Here is a 22,213-nt window from a genome sequence, read left to right as displayed (position 1 = left end):
GAGGCATCTTCCCCTGTTGCCCATTGGTTAAGACCCCTCTGAGGGGATGTTTTTGGCATCCCAAGGAAGGCAGACAGGTAGCCTAACAGAACAGCTACAGTGCCTTCCATTTAGCATCCCAAAGATGACATTACAGGACAAGCATTCATGACAGGATAGGTTCAGATTAGGGCTGTTGCTCTTGCACCTAAATGTATTTGCCTGCTGCTACAGGGTATTGCTCAGGTTTTTGCACTCCTTCCCTATGGTTTTTGTGGTGTGCTGCTGAAAAACTCACTGGCAAGATTGCTGTTCGATTTACCATACTGCCTCCCTCTTTCCCAAACTGAACAAGCCCCTGATCCTGCATTGATCTTAGGCAGAACTCCCTGTTTCTTGCTCACAGTTCAGTGGTTGGTGCAAAAGAAACACAGAAATAATGGATTTGAATGCAGCAGATGTTTCTGCTGACAGAAAGGATTTTTGTCATCATAGCATGATCTCCTGACCATCCTGATGCAGGCTAAATTGCCTTCTACGAGGCTGCTGTTTTGAGACGGTGGAGCTTCAAGAGCAGCATGATGGCAGAATTGGTAAAAAATCACTCCCATTCACAGAAATCCTGTTCTGGATCCAATCCATAGTATATGGTGGAAATCCTGTTTAGCCTGGAGAGGAGAAGACTGAGAGATAATATGATAACCATCTTCAAGTACTTGAAGGGCTGTCATATAGAGGATGGTGCCAAGTTGTTTTCTGTTGCCCCAGAAGGTCGGACCAGAACCAATGGGTTGAAATTAGATCAAAAGAGTTTCTGTCTAAACATTAGGAAGAACTTTCTAGCAGTTAGAGGGGTTCCTCAGTGGAAGAGGCTTCCTCGGGAGGTGGTGAGCTCTCCTTCCCTGGAGATTTTTATTCAGAGGCTAGATGGCCATCTGTCAGCAATGCTTCTGATTGAAGGGAAGTTCTTCCTGTACAAACACCATGGATGACTGAGCTGAAGTCTGGTTCAGCTGTTCCTTCAGTTTTACTTGTGTCTGCTGGGTGGTGGCAGGTGGAGGCATCATCTGTGCAGAGGCATTCTCCACTGGTTCGGTGGTGTGGATCGTGTAAATAAACTCTGGAGACTGTGGCAGAGAGCAGGCTATCGCTTGATTGGATTCCACCACGAAGGAGGTGATATCGGAGCCGACAGGCGTCAGAGGCTCGAGGTGGCTGGCTTGACTTGTAGGCACCTCGCTGTTCCCTGGACTGATGAGCAACTGTTGGCCTCGGTTGGGCTGTGAGGTAGGACCCTGGTTCTCCACTGGCTCCACCTTCACCATTTCCAGCTTGGGAGATGAATGCATCTCATCCACAATCTGGAAGAAGGCCTCCAAGTTGACTTCGGTCTTCTTGGTTTCATCGGAAGGGTTGCAGGGCCAGTTGGAAGGCAAAAATTCAACTGGGTATGAGGACTGCATTGGTGGATTCTGGAAATAGGTGCAATGTGTATAGGTCGAGGCTGTAGGGCTGGCACTACCACTTAAGGAATCCATATGGGTAGGCGGAGAGCAGCACTGTAATAAAGCTGTTGGGTAGTAGACTTGGGATTAGGGTGCTGAAGCCGCATAGCTGCCATATTTCTGAGAAGACATGGCCATCGTCTGGGGCCCTTGCTGTATGTGCACTGATGTAGCACTGGGCTGCAGAATGTAAGTTACCTCTGTCGGAAACCCCTGGAGCATAGGGAATGGAACCCTTTTGTCTGAAAAAGTAGATGCCTCCATCCCTGGGAGCATCCCGAGGGAGTTCGGCCATGTTCTGGGAGGAAGAGGAGTCCGATCTGAACCTTTCAATGGAAAAGTATTTTGGTTGTGCGACGATAACAGGTAGGAGTATGGAGATAAGCTGTCTCCTCGAAAAGACTGGTGAAACTGCCCTAAAGTCAGTGACGTGGGCTTGCTGTCACCGTTTTTGGCCACAGCCGAAGTGGCAAGCTGTCCCTGCGGGGTGGCCTGGGGCTGGTGGGCCAGGAGGGCCTCGCCGCCTGCGCCTTCCCCACCATGGAGGGAGGTGCTGAGCAGGCGCTGGAAGCGGTTGGGCGGCCGGCTGGTGACTTCCAAGCCAGCGGCCAGCTTGGCCTTGTTGGCGCTAGTGAGGCGCTTGAGGTGGACCAGCAGGTTGGGCCAGTCACGGCGGAAATGGGGGCTGTGGAGGTGGTGGAGGGACCCGCTGGGGGACGAGGAGGAGGGTGGCGGCGGCGGCGAGAGCAATGGTCATTCTATGACTTTAGGCAGCTCATGAGAGGGAGGGCATCTTGGGCATCTTCTGGGCATGCAGTAGGAGTACACACTGGGTGTGTGTGGGGAGAGGTAGTTGTGAATTTCCTGCATTGTGCAGGGGGTTGGACAAGATGACCCTGGTGGTCCCTTCCAACTCTATGATTCTATGATTCAATTTAAGTGTGTGCACTGAAATGAATGACACAAACAGACTATAAATATGTGTGTACTTAATGTAATTAAGACACAAAAATCTCAGAGGTATGTGCAGTGAAAATAAGCAGAGAATTGCTTACTACACTAACTTATTTATACACCAAAGTACAGAGTTCACAGACTTACAGAAACATGAGAACTCATGCTAAAGAAAATGGGACAGCAATGCTTAAAAACAGCAATGATTTGTGCACTCTTGCACCCAGGTTGTCCCATAGTATCAGAGCAAATAAATAAAGATCTATCAAGGAAAATGTCAAGAGGGGTGAGGCCTGATGAAGTAGACAAACCTCTCAGAAGTGGGTGGCCCACTGTGTGTAGACTCTTTCCCTTCATGGAGGTTGGTAATAAGCCAGGTGATGTTGATCAGGTTGATCCACAAGGTTATAAATGCTTCTCTGCAGGATAGGGCTGCCAGGTCCCTCTTCGCTACTGGTGGTAGGTTTTTGGGGTGGAGCCTAAGGAAGGTGGGGTTTTGGGATGAGAGGGACTTCAATGCCATAGAGTCCAATTGCCAAAGCAGCCATTTTCTCTAAGTGAACTGATCTATATTGGCTGGAGATCAGTTGTAACGGCAGGAGATCTCCAGCTACTACCTGGAGGTTAGCAAACATAAGGCAGCACTTAAACTGTATACTGCACAATTTAATTACACCAAACAATCACAAGTTATTCAGTGTTGCAGCAAAAAATCATAGTTGCTATGCATTTACAACTGAATAATACAGAATAATACAGAAGCGCACTACAAGCTTCTTGAATGTTTTACCAGCTACTGGATTGGTAATATCGCGTACAGTTAGCATAAATCTACAGCTTTGGCAAGAGCCACATTTGAAATTTCCCTTTGGTAAGGTAGAGGCTACTTTGCTTCGTGAATCGGTGTTCACCAACATGTCCCTAAAAGATCTTATTTGTTTATACGCCATACATGTTGTACCAGATGCCAATGTTTATATATTATTTGTCTAATAAAAGGTGACATTGAGGTATATTGTAGAGCACAAGTGATTCTAGTATGAGGTTGAACAGGGTTTTCAGACAAGAGTTCCTCCCTAGGTGTGTGATGGACTTTCAGTTTGGCTTGCTGTATAGTTTTAGCAGGATAGCCCCGTTGTAGCAAGTCAGTTTCGAATTGTTTTTCTGCCTTTACGTAGTCATTTCTGTCAGCTGAGTTTCTTTTAAGTCTTAATAGCTGACTAAAAGGAAGATTATTCTTAAGGTGAAGTGGATGAAATGAATTGTAATGCAATAAAGAATTGCGTGCCATTTCTTTCTTATACGGACGTACCCCTAGTTTACCGTCTATCTTCTTATAGACGGCCACATCTAAAAACGGGATAAGTTCTTTATGGCAGTGGCCACTCTACTTTATATGTGGGTCTTGTACATTAATCCATGCAGCAAATTGTTCAAAACTGTGTGCGTCTTCCATGATCAGAAACAAATCATCTATGTATCTAACATACATTATCATTCTGTCCTTAAACGGGTTATTCTGCAAGATGTGCGCATGCTCGAAAGCTACCATAAAAATATTAGCGATCGATGGAGCGCATGCGCACCCCATTGCGACACTACCTGGAGGTTGGCAACCCTACTGCAGGAGGGTGTAGTTCCAGTAGTCTTGAAAGAAGTGATCATGAAACCACTCAGGAAGAAGGCATCCCTGAACAGCACTGACATCAACAATTACCACTCCATTGCCTGCTTCTTTTTTTGGACAAGGTACTTGAATGGGTGGATTATTAAGCAAATAATGGCCTGGCTGAGAACATGCCTTAAACTTAGCAGTATAAGGCAGTTTTGTGTGACCTGAGAAGGACAGGGGCTATCAACACTAACAGAAGATAGGATTTCCTTATTCCTTGCAGTACAATAGGAAAAGTTAGTTAAGACAAGCGTAGTAATGATAAGGGCAGTTGTTGGAATGAGTCACCCCTGATAAAATTGTGTTTATATGCAGGTTGGGATGAGACCAACAAACATATTTTTAACATTCTTTTTTTTTACTTCTGTAGCCTACTTTCTATTTTTTTTTTTTAAGAAATCATTTCTTTTCAGCCACTGTATAAAAATGCATTCAAGTTGAACATTTATGTCCTCTGGATGGTGTAGCCTAATTTCCTTGAATAGATAGGCTGTAATCAAAATCCATTTGTAAATAAAAGAGTAGCTAGGCTTTTCATAAAGGGAAAAAATACACTTCCAAACCAAGCTCAAAAGGTTGCCATAGCAATTCTTGGCACCTACAGATTATTACGGAAAGAGGAACCTCGTTTAATTCTCCTGCAAATACTTAAATCAATGGAAAGATGACTCTTTGAGGATGCATTTTTGAGAATGAATGCACAGACAACCCAATCTCATACTAATCACTTCACAGGCCAGATCCTCTGCTATTGCTGATAAATACACAGCACGTCTCTAGGTTTACAAGAAACATTGGGATCCTCTTTCAGCCACAAAGTTTTATCAGTTTCTTCAAGTTGTCTAAAGATAAATTGAAGTTTCCAGTTTAAGTTAAACAGAGTTCAAATGAAACAAAAAGTCTAGCCAAGGTTTGTTTATTTATTTATTGTTTGTTTATATCCTGCCTTTCTGGCATCATCTGGGCCACCAAGGTAGCTAACAGATTAAGAAGCAGAAAAGATTTTTATACTCCACTTTTATCTACCATAAGGAATCTCAAAGCAGCTTACAATCACACAACAGGCACCTTGTGAGGTAGGTGGGACTGAGAGAGTTCTGAGAGTGACTAGCCCCAGGTTACCCAGCAGGCTTCATGTGGAGGAGTGGGGAATCAAACCTGGTTCTCCAGGTTAGAGTCCACCGCTCTTAACCACTACACCACATACATAATAAAATCAAATAGTAAAAGCATTTAAAAAACAAAACCACACACCATTAAACCAACCAAAACCAAAGCTATAATACACCTACAACCACATAAAAACAACAATCAAAGTATGGAAGAAAGGATTACTGAGGAAATACCAAACCAAACCAAAAAAAGCTTTACCCTTCTGGGGGAAGATGGCAACAGAATGGGACAGATGAGTCTCCATGGTGACAGAATTCCAGAATATTGGTGCCAATATCAAGAAGGCCATCTCCTGCATTGCCAGCCACCTAATCTCAGAAGGCAATCACCCAAAATAGGGTCTTGGAAGATGACCCCAGTGGTCAGTTAGGGATTAAGCGATCCCTGTGGCAGCAGTGGTTTTTAGCCCCAAATGAGTAACAAGTTGGATGGTGTTATGTCCTCATGATTGATCTTGTTCTATGCCTATAAAGATCAGAAAATTGCTTATTTTCTTTTAAAACTGTGTTTATTCTCTAGATTCCCCAGCATCTCCTCCATTCCATGTCATTATTGTCAACATACAGATTCAGAGTTCACATGGATTCAGAGAACAGCCCTGTTGGTCTGCAGTAGAACAGCTAGATTTGAGTCATGTAGCACCCTCAAGATTAACAAGATTTTGGGGATATAAACTCTCAAAAGTCAATGGTACCTATTTATTTTTCCTTCCCCTCCTTTCCCCTGTTTTATCTTGTACCCCAAAAATCCAATAAAAAAATTCAAAAAAAAAAAAAAGACAATGGTACCTTCATCAGATATATCCGGTATCTGACAAAGGAAGCTCTGACCCTCGAAAACTTATACCCCCAAAATCTTGTTGCTCTCTAAGGTTCTACCAGGCTTCAATCTACAGTTCACACAGTGTTCATCATTTCCTACCTACTCAGTTTCATCCAAGCTGCTCATAGGGTGAAATATTTTATATATTATTAAAAGGAACTTTTGAATGGCTAAGCAGTTCCCCGTTGACTTTTCAAAAGTTGTGTTTCTGTGCTTATATCCTGCCTGTTGGTTCAAAAGAACACCCAAGGCAGTAAACAAATGTAATACAAATATCAAATAATTAACCATTACTTAACAAAACAGTACCGGCTTTCTTTTGCAGGCAGACAGCTAGGGAGCAGGGCGAGCAGGCAGAAACTCTCAGCGCCTTGGAAGGCAATTTGTCCCTAGGCAAAAGGCAGTACCAGCTTGCAACTCCTTTCAAAGGCTTCAGCGGTAAGGTGGCAAGGCTGAGGAGGTGGAAAAGCACAGCCCTGGATGGCATGCCCTCTGATCCCCTAGATAGATTTGGCTCAGTTATAGTGCATTTTCAACCATGAAGTTGGCTTAAGATTTCGGCATATTAAAACATAGAGAAAATCATATAGATTTGTATATAAAAAGGTAAAGGTCCCCTGTTTCCTAGGCAGACTTTATTTACGGGGTGGTTTGCCAGTGCCTTCCCCAGTCATCTTCCCTTTACCCCCAGCAATCTGGGTACTCATTTTACCAACCTCGGAAGGGTGGAAGGCTGAGTCAACCTTGAGCCGGCTACCTGAAACCAACTTCCATTGGGATCGAACTCAGGTCGTGAGCAGAGCTTGGACTGCAGTACTGCAGCTTAACACTCTGTGCCACGGGGCTCTTATAGATTTGTATATAGCTTGCTCTAATTTTCAAGATGTTATCCCTGATTCTATAGAAGTGTCCAACAGACAGAGTTTCAGACATTTAGCAGTACTAATGTCTAGAGATGGAGAGTAACTGTTCATTCCTGACCTTTCGGCGGCCAGGGATGGAGTGGTCGAGGCGCCACCACAACGCCTCCAAATCTGTTTCCCGGATCTGTTACAAAGCTTTTTAAATTTTAAATGGGGCAAAATGCCCCATTTAGAACAGCAATGCTATGCCTGCAAAAAAGCAGGCGCAGCAATGCTGTTCGTCCCGCCAGCGTGCCACGCTGAAAGGGGACAGGAAGATGCCTATCAGCAGATCCGCCCCCTGGCACATCCTGGGAATGCTCCCCGGGACACCCGTGTGGGGCTTTGCACAGGTGGGATGCCGACGGAAGGCCCAGCCGGCGTACCTGGGTGGCACTCCCACGGCAGCTCCAAGAGACCAATGTCCAGGCCTCCCTGCCGGCGTTGAAACCATCCTGGCTGGTGCAAGTAATGCTGACACCGGTGCAGGGGGCCCAAACCCCGGCGCAGCCTCTTCGTGGCCTCCAAAGGACTTTCGTCCTGGAGGCTCAGGACTAGGCTGAAGATAAGCCATGAAGTTGGCTGAAGATCTAGGCATACTAAAACAGAAAGAAAATCATATAAACTTGTAAATAGCTTTGTAAATAATAGCTTGCAAATAATTGTAAAAAATAGCTTGTAAATAATTTTCACGATGTTCCCTGATTCTATATAAGTGTCCAACAGACGGAACTCCAGAATTTCAGACATTTAGCATGTTTTCCAAATTGCCTTCCAGGGACTGAGAGTTTCTGTCTGCTCGCCCTGCTCCATAGCTGTCAAACTAATGTGAAAGTCATTTTGTTGTACTAACCGCTCTCAATGTGACGCAAATCCAGCCCTTTTGAATTCAGGTATAGGCTCAAATGGGCTAACACCAGAAACAGCATCAGCACATACTGACAAAGGAACGGTGGTAGCAGCATTAAGGTCTCCTTGTCTTCATCTTTTTTTTCTTTTCCTTCATCAGCAAAAAATAGTTTCTGGGATTCAAGAAGAATGTAGTTCTCCAGGACTGTTGGATCCAATGCAATGAACAGAGGAGGCTCGGGAGCTCTGTTTCCCAAGCCTCCTTGCTGCTACTACTATTCCAAGTGGCCATTACAAACGTGGGAAAACTCAATTTCCCACGATTTATTGTAACCCGGCAATTAACCATGGGAAAATTAGTGTCTTGAGGGAGGAAGCAAACGGTGGCCATTACTTAGAAGTCTAAAAGGTAAGTATTTTTAAAATTCTCCTGGGGGGGGCATTTTTCAAGGTAGAGCCCGCAAATATACAGCATAGTTTGAAGGGACTCTCCTTGCATGACCCCCAAAGTCTGGTGAAGATTTGGTCAGGGGGTCCAATTTTATGGAGTCTGGAAGGGGTTGCCCCCTCCTCCATAGAGAATCTTTGCAATTCACAATGTTTCTCTATGGAGGAGGGGGCGACCCCTTCCAAACCCCATAAAACTGGACCCCCTGAACCAATCTTCACCAAAGTTTGGAGTTTGTGCAAGGAGACTCCCTTCAAGCTACGCTGTGAATTTGGGGGCTCTACCTCAAAAAATGACACACACACCGCAGGACCCGAAAAAGCCAAATAATTATTCAGCTTTTTCCAGAATTGCCTATTCGGCTTCAACTTTCTCCCCAGGTTTCTCTCCAGTTCGGTAAACCTGAACTGGAAATTTACTGAAATGGTTAATTTTGGGTTTATTTTCGGTTTGGGTTTATCGATACGCACAAGCCTAATTAAGATTGTGCACTAGTAACCGGCTCTGGCCAAAGGAAAGAATTTGAAGAAAACTGCTTCTCCAGTCAAGGAAGTCTCCATAAAATAGTAGACCAGAACAATATTTTCTGGGACTTGGAGCAGCTAGAAGATTTTGCTTTCTATGGTACTTAAGGAACAAAATTTGAATACATTAGCTTTAAATTTGAATAAAATACAATTCTAATTTATGGCATAACTTCTAAATTAGTGCCATGCACATTAAATATTAATTTAATGTTAATATTAATTTTAGGGTTGCCAGGCAATGCCAACAAGTGGGAAGGTTTGGGGATGCAGCATCATATGATAATTTTTTTAAAACAATACAGCCTCATGAACTTACCAGAAGTCCTTACCTGAAGTAACAAATGGGAGCTCTAGGAATTGCTGGAAAATCTATGGTAAATCTGTAGAATTTCCAGTGATTCTGGAAGCCACCCCAGAAGTGACAAAGGGTAGCTCTAGGAATTGCTGGAAACTCTAAAGCCACCCTTTGCACTTCTGTTAAGAACTTCTGGTAAGTATTTCTCCTTACACTACTCCAAGTGGCTGTGGGCAATGGGACCTAGGCATCCCCTGCCCCACCTGGGAGCTTGTTTAATTAATTTAATTAATTTGTTTCCATCCTGAAGGCTCAGAGAAAGCAAACAACCTTCTTTTAAATGAATTTTTTTTAAAAAGTTAATTCCCGCTTACCAAATGGCAACATTTTCTAGCACTGCTTTTGGAACATGTCCAGGCTCCTGAGATGGTTCTATAAATGTTAATGATAATGAGCACGCATAGAAAAGGAGCTTATCTTCAAGCAATATAGGCCCCAAATATTTAGGATTTTACAGAATGAGACCTATAAAATGCACCTTGATTTGTCCTTTGCATCTATAGGAACAGTGCAGAGTTTCCCTTAATTCCTCCTTAAGTCCTGTTTGGTTATTATATTTGTCTACTACTCTTTGAAATGCTACATAATTCATTTGAATTCCCTAGCCCATGCTGACTTTGGCTCTGGTTGATTGCTCACATATTTTCAGTTAGTCTTATTGTGTTATAAATGCTTTTAACTACTTGTAAGTTATATGTGCACATTATGTTGGCAGCAGACGTACCTTATCAGTTACGCATTTCCCGTACATTTGGGCTTGTTATCTCATAGCTCACTGAATTTATTCATCTTAGCCTGACAGGTTTTTAGTATCAGGAACTGGAAAGGGTGCCTCTCTGGATTCAGTTTATAGTTCTACTTACTGAGCTTTAAGTGTCTGTGACATTTTCCTACCAACTCTCTATAGAATGAATGTCACCCCATTAAACGTTCTCTAGAGTATTTGTTAGGTTATTTTTTATAGTTTGTTTGGACTGTTTGCTCCTAATGGATTCATTTGAGCATATTTGTTGGTGCCATAAAATGATTCTTTTGCTATTTAGGTGGGCAATTGTTATTCTGCAAGCCAGTGAAGTGCTGGCTGCTTCAGCACAGAGGCTTCAAGGAGCGTCTTCTCCAATACAGCTGTCGATTCAGCCTAGACAGTGATCCATTTTCAGTTTGTCTGGAAAGGATTCAGATTAACAATATGGGTGACCGAGATTAAGGTGTTTGAGCCAATAAATGCCACCTAGGTTTAGAGCAGGACCTTTTATTGTATTTGTAAATTCTCGTTTGTTCTAAGAAAATAAATAGTTGCATAGCTAATGAAATACAGATGTAATACAAAATGCCCTGAGCAAATCTTACTTATTTTTACACTTGGACTTCACAAAGCAAGTGCTCTGCATTGTCCCCCTCCCTCTTTTTTCCTTCTCATGTAGCTTTAGGCAAATAGCTTATATCTGATTGAACACCTGCCCTAAAAGTGATTAATTAGTTAATTTCAAATAAATGTGCATGTGTTATTAATAATCTCAATACGGGGTACCTATCTGAGGTTTTGAAGTGTGCAATCATTTACAATAGAATGAAGAAAAGCTATCCGTTATAGTTAGGAAAAGTAGCAGGAAAACATCTGAAACAAAAGAGCCTCAAAGAAGCATTTTTATGTCTGCATCCTGTAGCAGTTAAGATTTTCCATTATTGGTTTTTTAAAATTCAAGAAGAAGAAGAAGAAGAATTTTTTTTTATATGCCGGCTTACAATCAAACCAGCTTACAATCACCTTCCCTTCCCCTCCCCACAACAGACATCTTGTGAGGTAGGTGGGGCTGAGAGAGCTGTGACTAGCCCAAGGTCGCCCAGCTGGCTTCATGTGTAGGAGTGGGGAAACAAATCCAGTTCACCAGATTAGTGTCCTCCGCTCATGTGGAGGAGCGGGGAATCAAACCCAGTTCTCCAGATCAGTCCATCGCTCCAAACCACCACTCTTAACCACTGCCACACTGGCTGATTGATCAGCTAAACCTATCTTGATTAGGGTTTCCAACTAGAGCTACCAGTTCTTGGAAGAGACAAATCTGGCAAGAGGTAGGGCCCATAGCCCACCCATGACCAACAACCCATTCAACCAGGGTAGAGCAGCAGAGTCAAGGGGTGAAGCCCAGTGGAATTAAGGGTGGACTCCATGTGTCATGGTCAAAGTTGAGGGATAAAACAGAATCCAACAGAAAACACTTTATTCAGTCCACAGGTATTACAAGTCCTTACAAGTCACATCAAGCAATACAGGCCAACACAGATAAACACAGGTACTTATTCTGTCACAAGCACAAAGCAAGAATTGAAAGAGCATATAACTGAAATATGTGAGACTACTATGGTTTACACATTCATTCACATATATAACACACATGTATGCAGCATGTTATTAAAGAATGAAGTATTTAACTTTAAATATTGAGAACACATTTTGGAAATCAATTCATCCATTTTCAGATCAGAAATACTGAGGACATGAATCTGTAGTTCAAAAGATGACCCATGAATCTGTAGCAGAGAACTCAAACTTCAAACAGGTCTGATCTTTTACGAAAGCAACCCGTGCTACATGACAACTCTTGAATCCAGAGCAGAGTGTTCAAAACCTATGCAAAGCAGTACATCAGTAAAAAAGGGGGGGCCAAATCACAAACTACATGAATTCTCAGCACAGAGCACTCAAAACCTAAGCAGGCATTCATACATGCGCACATACTCTATCCCCTTCCCCTTGATCCTATAAGTGACTTGTTCTGTAGGATTTGTCTTCATATGGTGGCAGCTGGCCTTGGCACTTCTTGTTGACAGAGTAGGCAGAAGGCTTGGGGGGCACAGACACTGCCACCTGCTTTTAAATTGGCAACCTATAATAATGCCTACTGGTTAAAGTCTCTACCCCTACCAAAAAGACTGTCACGTCAGCTTTGTGTGTGCTCGAATGTATGCTCATATTTGTGTAAACTATAAAACTTGATTTTATTTTATTTACATATATGGACTCCACTTTTCATCCATCATAGGAATCACTACTTTCTGAGAAGACTGCCTCTCACAGAACCATATGCCATACTGCATTTGTTAATTTTTAAGGGGTCAACAGACTGTTGTTTCATAGAAATGCTTAACACACCAATGGGTTTTTGTATCTACTGTGGAATAATGACAGTACAAAACTGACCATCATGATAAACCGTCATGTGAGAGAAGGGGTTTGAAGGTAAACTAGAATTTTGTGTTCAGGCAGAACAAATTATCTTAGAAAACACCTGACTCTAGCTACCTGATTTAAAAGCAAACATGTTTGCCCAACGAGACAAATGTGTATGATACATGACTTGTCGTACTCAAATGTTCTTAGCAGTTCAAAACAAACATCACCACATGAAGTACCATACAGTGGCAGGTTGTCTACTAGAGAATAGCATAATATTTATGGCATGCATTGTATACATATGTACTAAAGGCAACATCTATTTGCCCCTCCCTCCCAGACAGAGATTTCTGAATTCATCAATTCAGAAGATGCTGCTCAAGACATGAAGGCAGTGCATTGTTATTTCTTTCGGTTAGGCACTCATGAATCAAAGTGTCACAGAAAGACCGGGGCAGTCCTGCCGGAATGACAGGGTCGCTCTCCGCTTGGGGTTGGGGTGGAGAGTTACTGCTAGCATCCTTGGACGGCGGTGGAGGACTAGGAGGGGCGACCTCTTTAGTGGGTTCTGGAGAGTCGCTCTCGACCTGGGCTTGCTGCGCCTGGGCACGCGTGAGGTCTGCTAAGGTGGGGAGAACACCTCTTTGCTCTGGAGTAAACAAGGACTCAGTGGGTCGTTCCACCTTAACAGGATATTGAGGAAGTCTGGAAAGAGCATCAGCCAAGAGGTTTCTTTTACCCGGAATGTGGTTGATTACAAACCGAAAGCGAGAAAAGAAGTCTGCCCATCTGATCAGTTTTGTGGTCAGTTTGTGAGTCCCAGTTAAAGCTTCCAGATTTTTGTGATCTGTTAAAACCTGGAAAGGAGTCGGGGTAGCTTCCAGGAAATGTCTCCAGATTGTTAAGGCATGTTTTACAGCTGCGGCCTCTTTTTCCCAAATCGGCCAGTTGAGCTGAGACTGGGAAAATTTCTTGGAGAAATAGGCACATGGGTATAACTGACCACCGTCTCCCTGTTGCAGGAGAGCCCCTCCCATGGCCATTTCAGAAGCATCTACTTGAACAATGAAAGGGCGGTTACAATCTGGATGCTTCAGTACCAGCTCAGTTGTAAACAAACGTTTCAGAGTCTCATCAATTCTAGTCTATAAGGATGCAAATTAGAAAAATGATAACATAAATTCTTAGAATCTCCTGAAAGGATACAATGGATGGAATAATGTACTAGTGACAGAAAAAGAGGACTTGTCCCTGCCTAACAAAGATATGTGAGATTGGCAGCTGCTTCCTATAATTCGAGGTAACACTGGTATCTGTAAATCCCATTTTCTTTTCATTCCTTCTCTTCCTATTTACTGCATAACCTAAAATCAAAATGCTGAACAATGGGAAGAGTCTTCAGAAGTACAGAGCAATCAAAGTTTCCCAACATCAAAGGAAGAAAAAACTTTTAGATGAGTTATCTTGACCAACATGAAACAGGACTTTCACACTGTGGTGCATTGACATCATTCTGTTCAAATCCCTTGGGTTCAGACTGCTCTTTCTTCAGCAAAGGCAGCAGAAAGATGTCCTAAGGACACTTAAGCAGCCCACAACAATACAAAAAATGCACACATAAAAAAGTATTTCTAGCCTTGCTTTACTGCAGAAAAAGAAAAGAAAAAGAAACTCAACCACACAATATTGAAAGCGCCTGCTTGGAAAATCAGAGCTATTTTTCAGTGCTTGAAGTTTTGGTAGTTAGCTACTAAGTGAAAATAATAGTAAGCCGGTTCATTATACTGACCTATTACTAAATGAATTGTCTCTTACAATACAGATTTTTTTAAAAAGAGCTAATCATTAAACGAAAGTCTCAGTACATCCCTAAAATAATTCAGTACCATCCAAGCTGAAAAGTGTGCCAATGATGCCATCATTATAGAGGGGAAATGATTAATTTTCTTGGAAAAGCACGTTATCAGGGGAAAAAAGAGATTCACTCCGACTAGGAAGTGGCATTTATTAGTTTTAAATACACAGTAATTAAAGAGTGGGAGCCCACAAGAATACAAAAGATCAAGCTGTCTGCAAAACATTGATAGGCTGAGCACAGTACAGTTCACATTCTTTGGCTTTGCCAGCTAACATTTTGGCTTGAAACTCCCTGAGGTTGTGAACAATTCATTGGTTCAAGAGAGTATCTGATGAGCAGCTTGATCCTATAAAGCAGCTTTGGCAGCCTTAGGGCAAACAGTGGTTGGGTAGCTAAAATAGCATCCTAGGCTTGGAAGCAAACACATTTGTATGGTATGTGGGCTTCACACCAGTGCTTAACTTCTGAAGTTAGAGGTGTTGAGCTTCCCTGAGGTGTACAGCTGGGGCTCCATCTGGGACGTACCCGAATCCTGGCTTCAGTAACTCTTCCCAGAAACTGTGTGTAGTAAAGGAAGAAATCTGGAGTTCCACTTTTTGTTGTATAGGTTTACTGGGGGGGGGGTTATGCCTGTTGGAGCTGGGGCTCTGGGTTGCGGTCCCAGCATCCAAGGGAACAGAAGGATGGCAAGGCTTTCCAACAGACATGCAATAAACCACCAACACGTTGCTGTAATGAAATGGCCACAACTTTATCGGTTGCAGTTGACAGAGCTTTGGCACATTGTTGGGGGCAATGGATCTAGGCATCAGCTGATCTGCCTGCTGGCCGATGAGCAAACCACCTACCCCCAGCCCTGCGGCTGGGAGAGTACCATGGATGGCAGTATGTGGGAGTCTACGTGGGTATAGGCCACTTTATGGTTTCCTCTGCCAATTGGAGTGAGGGTGCATTGTCAACCCCCGAGCTTGGCATGTCATCAGTAAGTCCTCACCCAAAATCCCTTAAGGGGATCCCCAAGGATGGGGGGGGGAGGGCATGCAGACCAAATTTCCCCCCAAAATGAATCTGTCTCCATGCAGACACCACCAATAAGTTGTGACAGAGAAAAAGGGTGAACAAAACCAGAATCCATAACAACATGATAAAGGGTGGGATGGGTGGCATGAAGCCTCGAAGCCAATTGGCCTTGGTGGCACAGCAGGGCCCCTTAAATCCTTGGCAGGTGGACCTGAGGGAAAACTCCCTTGCTGCAGTCCACTGGCCCTAGCCCTGCCCTCCCCCCCCCCGCCCCAGCCAGGCCAGGTTGAGCCTGATTGGCAAGGCCGGGGAGGGGGAATGTCAGGGAGCCCGTGCAGCTGCAGAGGCCTCCCTGGCCATTTTTGACAGTGCCGCCAACCCCAGCATCGCCCTCCATCTGTTCCCCGCAGTCTCACAAATGAGGTCCCAGGTGAGTCTGGGACCCGTGCTTGTCATGAAGAGCTCTTGCGGTTTGAAATTTTCCACCACACCGTTGCAGAGGACACATTAGTTGGTTGGGAACTCGGGGTAGAAATCTAATAAAGAATATAATGAATAAATAATGAAGTCATCCATTAAGAGGCTACTATATAACACAACGTCAACAACAACCTAAAAAAGGATATTTATTGAAGTTGGTTACTTCGTTTATACATGTACCAACCTCATCATCAGTTGGTAGCTGGAGTGCTTGGTTTTGTTCCTTAGAAACTTTCTGTTACCTGTCCTGAACAGTTGATCAGTGGTACTCAACGTATCTAATTGGAAGTATTTGCTTGGAGCCCAGGAAGTTTACTGCGACCAGAAAACCTTGCAGAGCACAAGTCATCTGGTGCTGGAGTGCTTCATGCTGAATAGAGTGGCAGGGTCCAACCAATTATCTTTATACCAGCACTGAGCTCTTCAAACCCAACCTTATGCCTGCCTATGTAGTTATATAAGTTTTTATGCAAATTGTGAAACACATGCATCCAGGGTCTAGGAATCATATTTATGTGAATGTAGGCTTATGTATCCACATTCACCTGGATTATCTAAAAAAATGACAAAATTGTACCTTGAGAACATTGTATATGTTTGCTATCAAATGTGACATCTATCTGTGTACCCCTGGCTATTTCCAATACAGCGGTATTGTACAGAATTTTTTTTCTCCCTGTGAAACAGACCTGAGCATGGCACATTATAGAAAGAAAAAAGCTTTACAAGTTAATAGCAACCTTTTCCTCAACAACTTCAGGAATTGGTCCTTGAACATTAATTTAAGTCTTATTCAAGTCTTCCCCCTCATGAGGAAACTACCATAGAATTTACATTTTCACTATAAGTAATTTCCCAGTCCAGAAAGAGACATCTATCCATAAACTGCCTATTGTACACATTGCTGGTAGATGCACACCCATATCAGGAGACCGGCACAAGCTCTATTGAATAGGCTGGAAACATATTTTGATGACTGAAAAAGCATTTCCATCTGGGGCCATCCGTTATGTGCATGCCTGATGGATTATGACTACAGATGGATCTCAGAATCATTTTTATCTATCAAAATTATCTAACTCATATACGTTTTGTATCTGTACTGTGGGCTTTCTCTAGGTTTCTGCACAAACATCACTTCCAGGGATCTAGATAGGAAAAATATGGATGAACTAGAGATGTGATTCTGTTTTCCTACTTCTTCACTGTTCATAAGTGACTAAAAGAAATGTGTGAGCAGGCTTCCTAGTAAGAGTTTTGTAGCCTAATATGTTTTTGGACTAATTTGTAAGCTAATTTAAGATCAATTATTAGCTGTACAAACAGTTTAAAAAGCCCCACCCTCAGAAAATCCAGATCCAGTCAATTACAGGCCTATTCATTTGAATTTTGATTTCATTTAGATGCCATTTCGATTTTCTACTTTGAGTTCAGTTTCAGGACTATTCTCTTTGATGTGAGAGCTCAGAGTAACAAATTAATCATGTACCAGACCCTATAAATGAATAAATAGGCCAAATAGGTATTGGAGAATAAATGTCAGACTTAGATGTCTCATAGAGTCCCTTCTGACCATACAGTTCTACAGAACACAAGATCAGATGTGAATTCGTATACCACAAATCGAGATTTGGATTGATAAAGCATACGAGTACATAACAATGGCACAGTTAACTGAAACATTACAGAAAGATACTCAACAACGAAATAGAGACAAATGGAAACCCTTCTATGAATACATAAAAACCAAAAATAATAATATAACCTTATGAGACTCAGCAGATTCATACTTGAGATCAAACTTAATCAGTTAATAATGTAAAGTACTATGACACTTTACAAAGAGGCAGTATTACTAAATATATTAACGCTGTATAATATCTATGTATTTATTTATTTATATATGTATATATCTTTTTTTTCTTTTTTTCACCCCATTACCCTTTTTTCCTTCTGTATCCCATTTACTATTAAAAACCAATAAAAATATTGATATATAAAAAAAAGATCAGATGTGAATTTGGATCAGAGCCAATGGATGAATGGCAAGCTGGACTTTGGTCTGTTGGTTCACATTATGGGAAAACTCCAAATACAGTACATAAATGAGAAAGCCTTAAAAGGTTGTGTGATGAAAAAACCCCAATGATATCTATTGTATTTTCAAGTACTAAGCAGTATGCTATATATTTTTAAAGTCTTAATTCGCAAAGGGAAGGAATATCAATTGACAGCTACCACTTTAAGACAGTCAAAATAGAGTCTCCTAATTCTTATAATTTCTGCTCATAGAGGGAATTCAGCAGGAAAATTATAGGGCGTGTGTCTACATTAAAAGAGTATATGTAATAATGCATGGGATGCGTGCTAGTTTGGAATGATCCCAAGAGCACTCTTCCAAGCAGATATATGAAAAGAATTTATTCTTATTTTATTTTCCTATTTTTAACAAAGGGAGGAATTGCAAAGAAATTAACTTATTCTAGAATTCTCTAATCCCAGTTTCTAGTCTGTTTGAAGTCTATCTGAAATGTATTTGTTGATTTTGGGGCAGTGGAAAAAAGGAAAGCAGTTCATCTCAAAAAGTTTTCAACCACATCACATATTCAGCATTTGCCATTTGAAATTATTTACTTATATATGGGCTCCCAGAGAATTTTGTTCAGTTTTAAAATGAATTAACAAATCTGGACAGATGTAGACTGGTGCACATATGTGGGGAAATGGTTTGCTTTCCCCATAAAAGCAAGCACACAGTATTGTTCACAAGTTTGACCCAGTGGAAAGATTGGAAGAAGGAAGAAAAATATGATTTCTCCATATATACATGTTCATCTGTCTGATGTAACAACAAGAACATATTTACACAGTATTTAAAGCTTGCTTTAGAGAAACGGTAGGTGGAAGATATCCACCTACACATTAAAAATGTCAACAACATTACACAAGCTCTTACCTTTTGCTTCTGTTCTGTTCTGTTACCAGAGAAACTATTCTGTTTGCTACCAAATGTTACCATAGAAGCGTACCTAGGTACAAGTCCTACTTGCTTGGTATTTCCATTTGCTGCCATAGCAGCTGTCCTAGAGAGTCAGAACAGCTCCCCCCTCCCCAGAACAATGCTTTCAGTTTGCTTTCCCTATGTAAAAATTTCATGTTCTTAGATGTTTCATACTACAGTTTCTTTTTTTTTTGAAATTTTTTTTATTGGTTTTTATAATATAAATTTTCCATGTTAACAAACAACAATATACGTAGTATTAAAAACTAAATCATAGGTAATGTTGTTATAATTGTTTAAGTGCTAAATAAAAATAAAAAATAAAGGAAAATTTATTGACTTCCCCATCACCTCCGTCCGCCTCTTAATAAAGTATTCTATCCCATCGTGATATGGTCTGATCTTAATTATTCTTATATCTCAATTAGATTTCAATTACATTATACTATCAATATAATTGATTACATTTCTTTATGTTAACAGTGTCATCTAGATCAGATTAAAAGGTATTCTTCCATTTTCCCCAGTCCTAGTTCATATTCACAATATTTCATCCACGCCTCCCATTCCCCCATAAATTGAACATTGTCTTTTTGATTTAAAATGGCTGTAAGTTTTGCCATTCCCACCAGTTCAAACATTTTCATAGTCCAGTCTTTTTTCCCAGGAGTGTCTGCCCCTTTCCATTTTGCTGCATAAAGCAGTCTTGCAGCTGTAGTCGCGTAAATCAAAAAAGTCCTGTGTTTTAACAAATCATCAGGTATCATACTTAATAGCATCATTTCTGGTGTTTTGGGTATGTTTTTTTGTACTATTAGTCTTAATTCGTTATAAATCATATCCCAAAAATCCTTAGCTTTGTCACAAGTCCACCACATATGATAAAAAGAACCAACTTCTTTATTACATTTCCAACATTTAGGGGATGTCACTTTGTATATCTTTGCAATCTTCTTAGGCGTTAAATGCCATCTATACATCATTTTATAGATATTTTCTCGAATTGACTGCGCATTTATTCCTTTCAGGTCTTTCGCCCATAGTCTTTCCCATTTGTTTAGAGCAATATCATGTCCCACAGTTTGAGCCCAATTAATCATTGTTGGTTTGATTATTTCCTGCTCACAATAAATTGTTAAAAGAAGATTATACATTTTAGAAATCAGTTGAGTATTATTATCTAATCATACTACAGTTTCAAAGCATAGGGGACAACATCTATTATGTTCCCATCAGGAAGGGTAAAATGAAGGGTGAATTACGGCTCTAGTACTAATGAAATGTTATTTCTACATTCATTTATTTGTGTTGTTTCATGGATATTTTGAGAGGGTTGCTTGCAATGTTTCCTTCCTCTGTTTCTATATGGATTTACTGTGTGCTGCTTTTTGTTACTACCTTAGCTACCTTTCCTTATTTCCAGCTGGTGCTCATTGAGTTGCATCCAGTGGTGGTTTTTTGCTCAAGGGGATCTTCTGCTCATGGAAATTAGCTTAATGCTTTCATGCACAGGTAAAGGGCTGTGGCTCAGTAGTAGAGTGTCTGTGTGGCATGCGAAAGGTCCCAGCTTCAATCCCTGGCATCTCTAGTTAAAAGGACTAGACCAGGGGTCTCAAAACTGCGGCTTCAGAGCCACATGTGGCTCTTTGGCCCGTTGAGTGCGGCTCTCCGAACTTGGTTTGGAGCCCCTGCTCTTACGCCCACTCACGCCAGCAGCCGGGCTGTAGAGCCGGCGCGCCTGAGAGAGAAAGCGGGCGAGCGGGCTCGCTGTCTCTCCCCCCACCACCACCACCGTGGAGAATGGCCGGGTCCTCCTTTCCCTTGCCCTCAATGGTTGGTAGGCTAAAGCCTCCCCTCCCCTCTAGCCACGTGACTGCTGGGCGGGCGGCTCAGCGGTTCCTGCCCCCCCGCCTATCAGCTGTTGGGCGGGGCGGGCTTCCTTTGGTAGACCTGGCCTCCGGCTGAATCCCATTGGGAGGCCATGTCTACCCACTGGCTTTCTTGGCGGTAGACCTGGACTCCGAGGAGGGGGAAAAGTCTCCCTTCAGAGGCCAGCTCTACCAATTGGCTTCTAAGGGCCTCTGGAGGCCAGGTCTACTGCCAAGACAGCCAATGGGTACACCTGGCCTCCCAATGGGACTCAGCCGGAGGCCAGGTCTACCAATAGGTTTTTATGGTGGTAGACCAGGCCTCCAGACGAGGACTCCGGACGGGGAGGGGGGAATGGCAGGGACTAACAATTAAATTTTTATCAATAAATATGATCACTATTAAGTATGATATCAAGTTTTATTCAGTGTACCTATAGTTTAATTAAGACTTAAAACTTTAATTAAATTTTATTAAGTTAATAAACAGTGTACCTACCTATATAGTTTAAGTTTAAGAAATTTGGCTCTCAAAAGAAATCTCAATCATTGTACTGTTGATATTTGGCTCTTTTGACTAATGAGTTTGCCGACCCCTGGACTAGACAGTAGGTAACATGAAAGATCTCTGCCTGGGACCCTGCAGAACTGCTGCCAGTCTGAGTAGACAATGGCCATTTATGCAGGGCTGTTTCCCTAGCAGTTAACCAGCTGACTGCTTTGGGGCTTCCTTTTGATTATGCATGCCTTTCCTGACCATCAGAGGTTGCCTCGCTCTCCCACGCATTTCAGCGCATTTTGCCCACAATTCCCATATGCTGCTTTAGCCATAATCCAGAAAACACAGGCAAAACACGCAGAAACACACAGGGAGTGCGAGGCATCCTCTGATGGTCAGGAAAGGCATGTATAATCAAAAGGAAGCCCTGAAGCAGTCGGTGGGGGTGACCGTGGGGAAACAGCCCTGCGTAAATGGCCAATATTGACCTTGATAGACCAGCGGTATGATTCAGTATAAGGCAGTTTCATGTGTGTGCCCATATATCCAATCTTCAAGTGTACCGTCTTCTGTCTGGTCCCAGCCTCCCTTGCCTACCACACTGTAGACTATCTATTGGAATCTTTGTCCTGTGATGCAATGCCCTGGTATTTCACTTTCTTTTGTATGCCAAATTAGATAATAGGAAATAATTCATTCTCCGTAAATATGTGTTAACATGGGATAACCACTGTTTGGTTCTTTTACAAGCAATTTCATTATTTATTCATTTAAAAGTATTTACACCCTACTGTTCCCCCTCCCCCCCAAAAAAGTGGATTTGAAGCCAATTACAATAATAAATTTAAAAACAATAAGATCGCAAAACACTGTACCTCCTAAAAAACGTCTCAACAGTATCAAGCATAGAACCCTGTATACAAAAGAAATAATCTACCGAGTCATATCATACAAGAAGAAATCCAAGCACCAGTGAAAGACCTCAAAAACAAAGCCTTACATTTCTTCCTAAATGCTTCTCTAACTAGAAGCCATTTTTATCACCTCTGGCAGACAACTGCATAAGACTGGGAAGACTATAGAAAAAGCAAGGGCATAGAACCCTGAGCAGAGGAATGGTGAGGAG

The 22,213-nt window shown here is 42.1% G+C and overlaps 1 protein-coding gene across 1 annotated transcript; it reads right to left on the bottom strand.

The window, feature by feature from the left end:
* Nucleotides 1-917: 917 nt before the first annotated feature.
* Nucleotides 918-18,792, bottom strand: LOC130476089 (heat shock factor protein 5-like). The gene is given in 5 exon segments (XM_056847944.1): nucleotides 918-2,193; nucleotides 7,394-7,606; nucleotides 9,501-9,558; nucleotides 13,365-13,506; nucleotides 18,676-18,792. Coding segments are annotated over 5 exon segments (1,806 nt in total).
* Nucleotides 18,793-22,213: the final 3,421 nt, after the last annotated feature.

The sequence above is a fragment of the Euleptes europaea genome, chromosome 1, assembly GCF_029931775.1.
Source record: "Euleptes europaea isolate rEulEur1 chromosome 1, rEulEur1.hap1, whole genome shotgun sequence".
Lineage (NCBI taxonomy): Eukaryota > Metazoa > Chordata > Lepidosauria > Squamata > Sphaerodactylidae > Euleptes > Euleptes europaea.
This window is presented reverse-complemented; position numbering and strand designations above follow the sequence as displayed.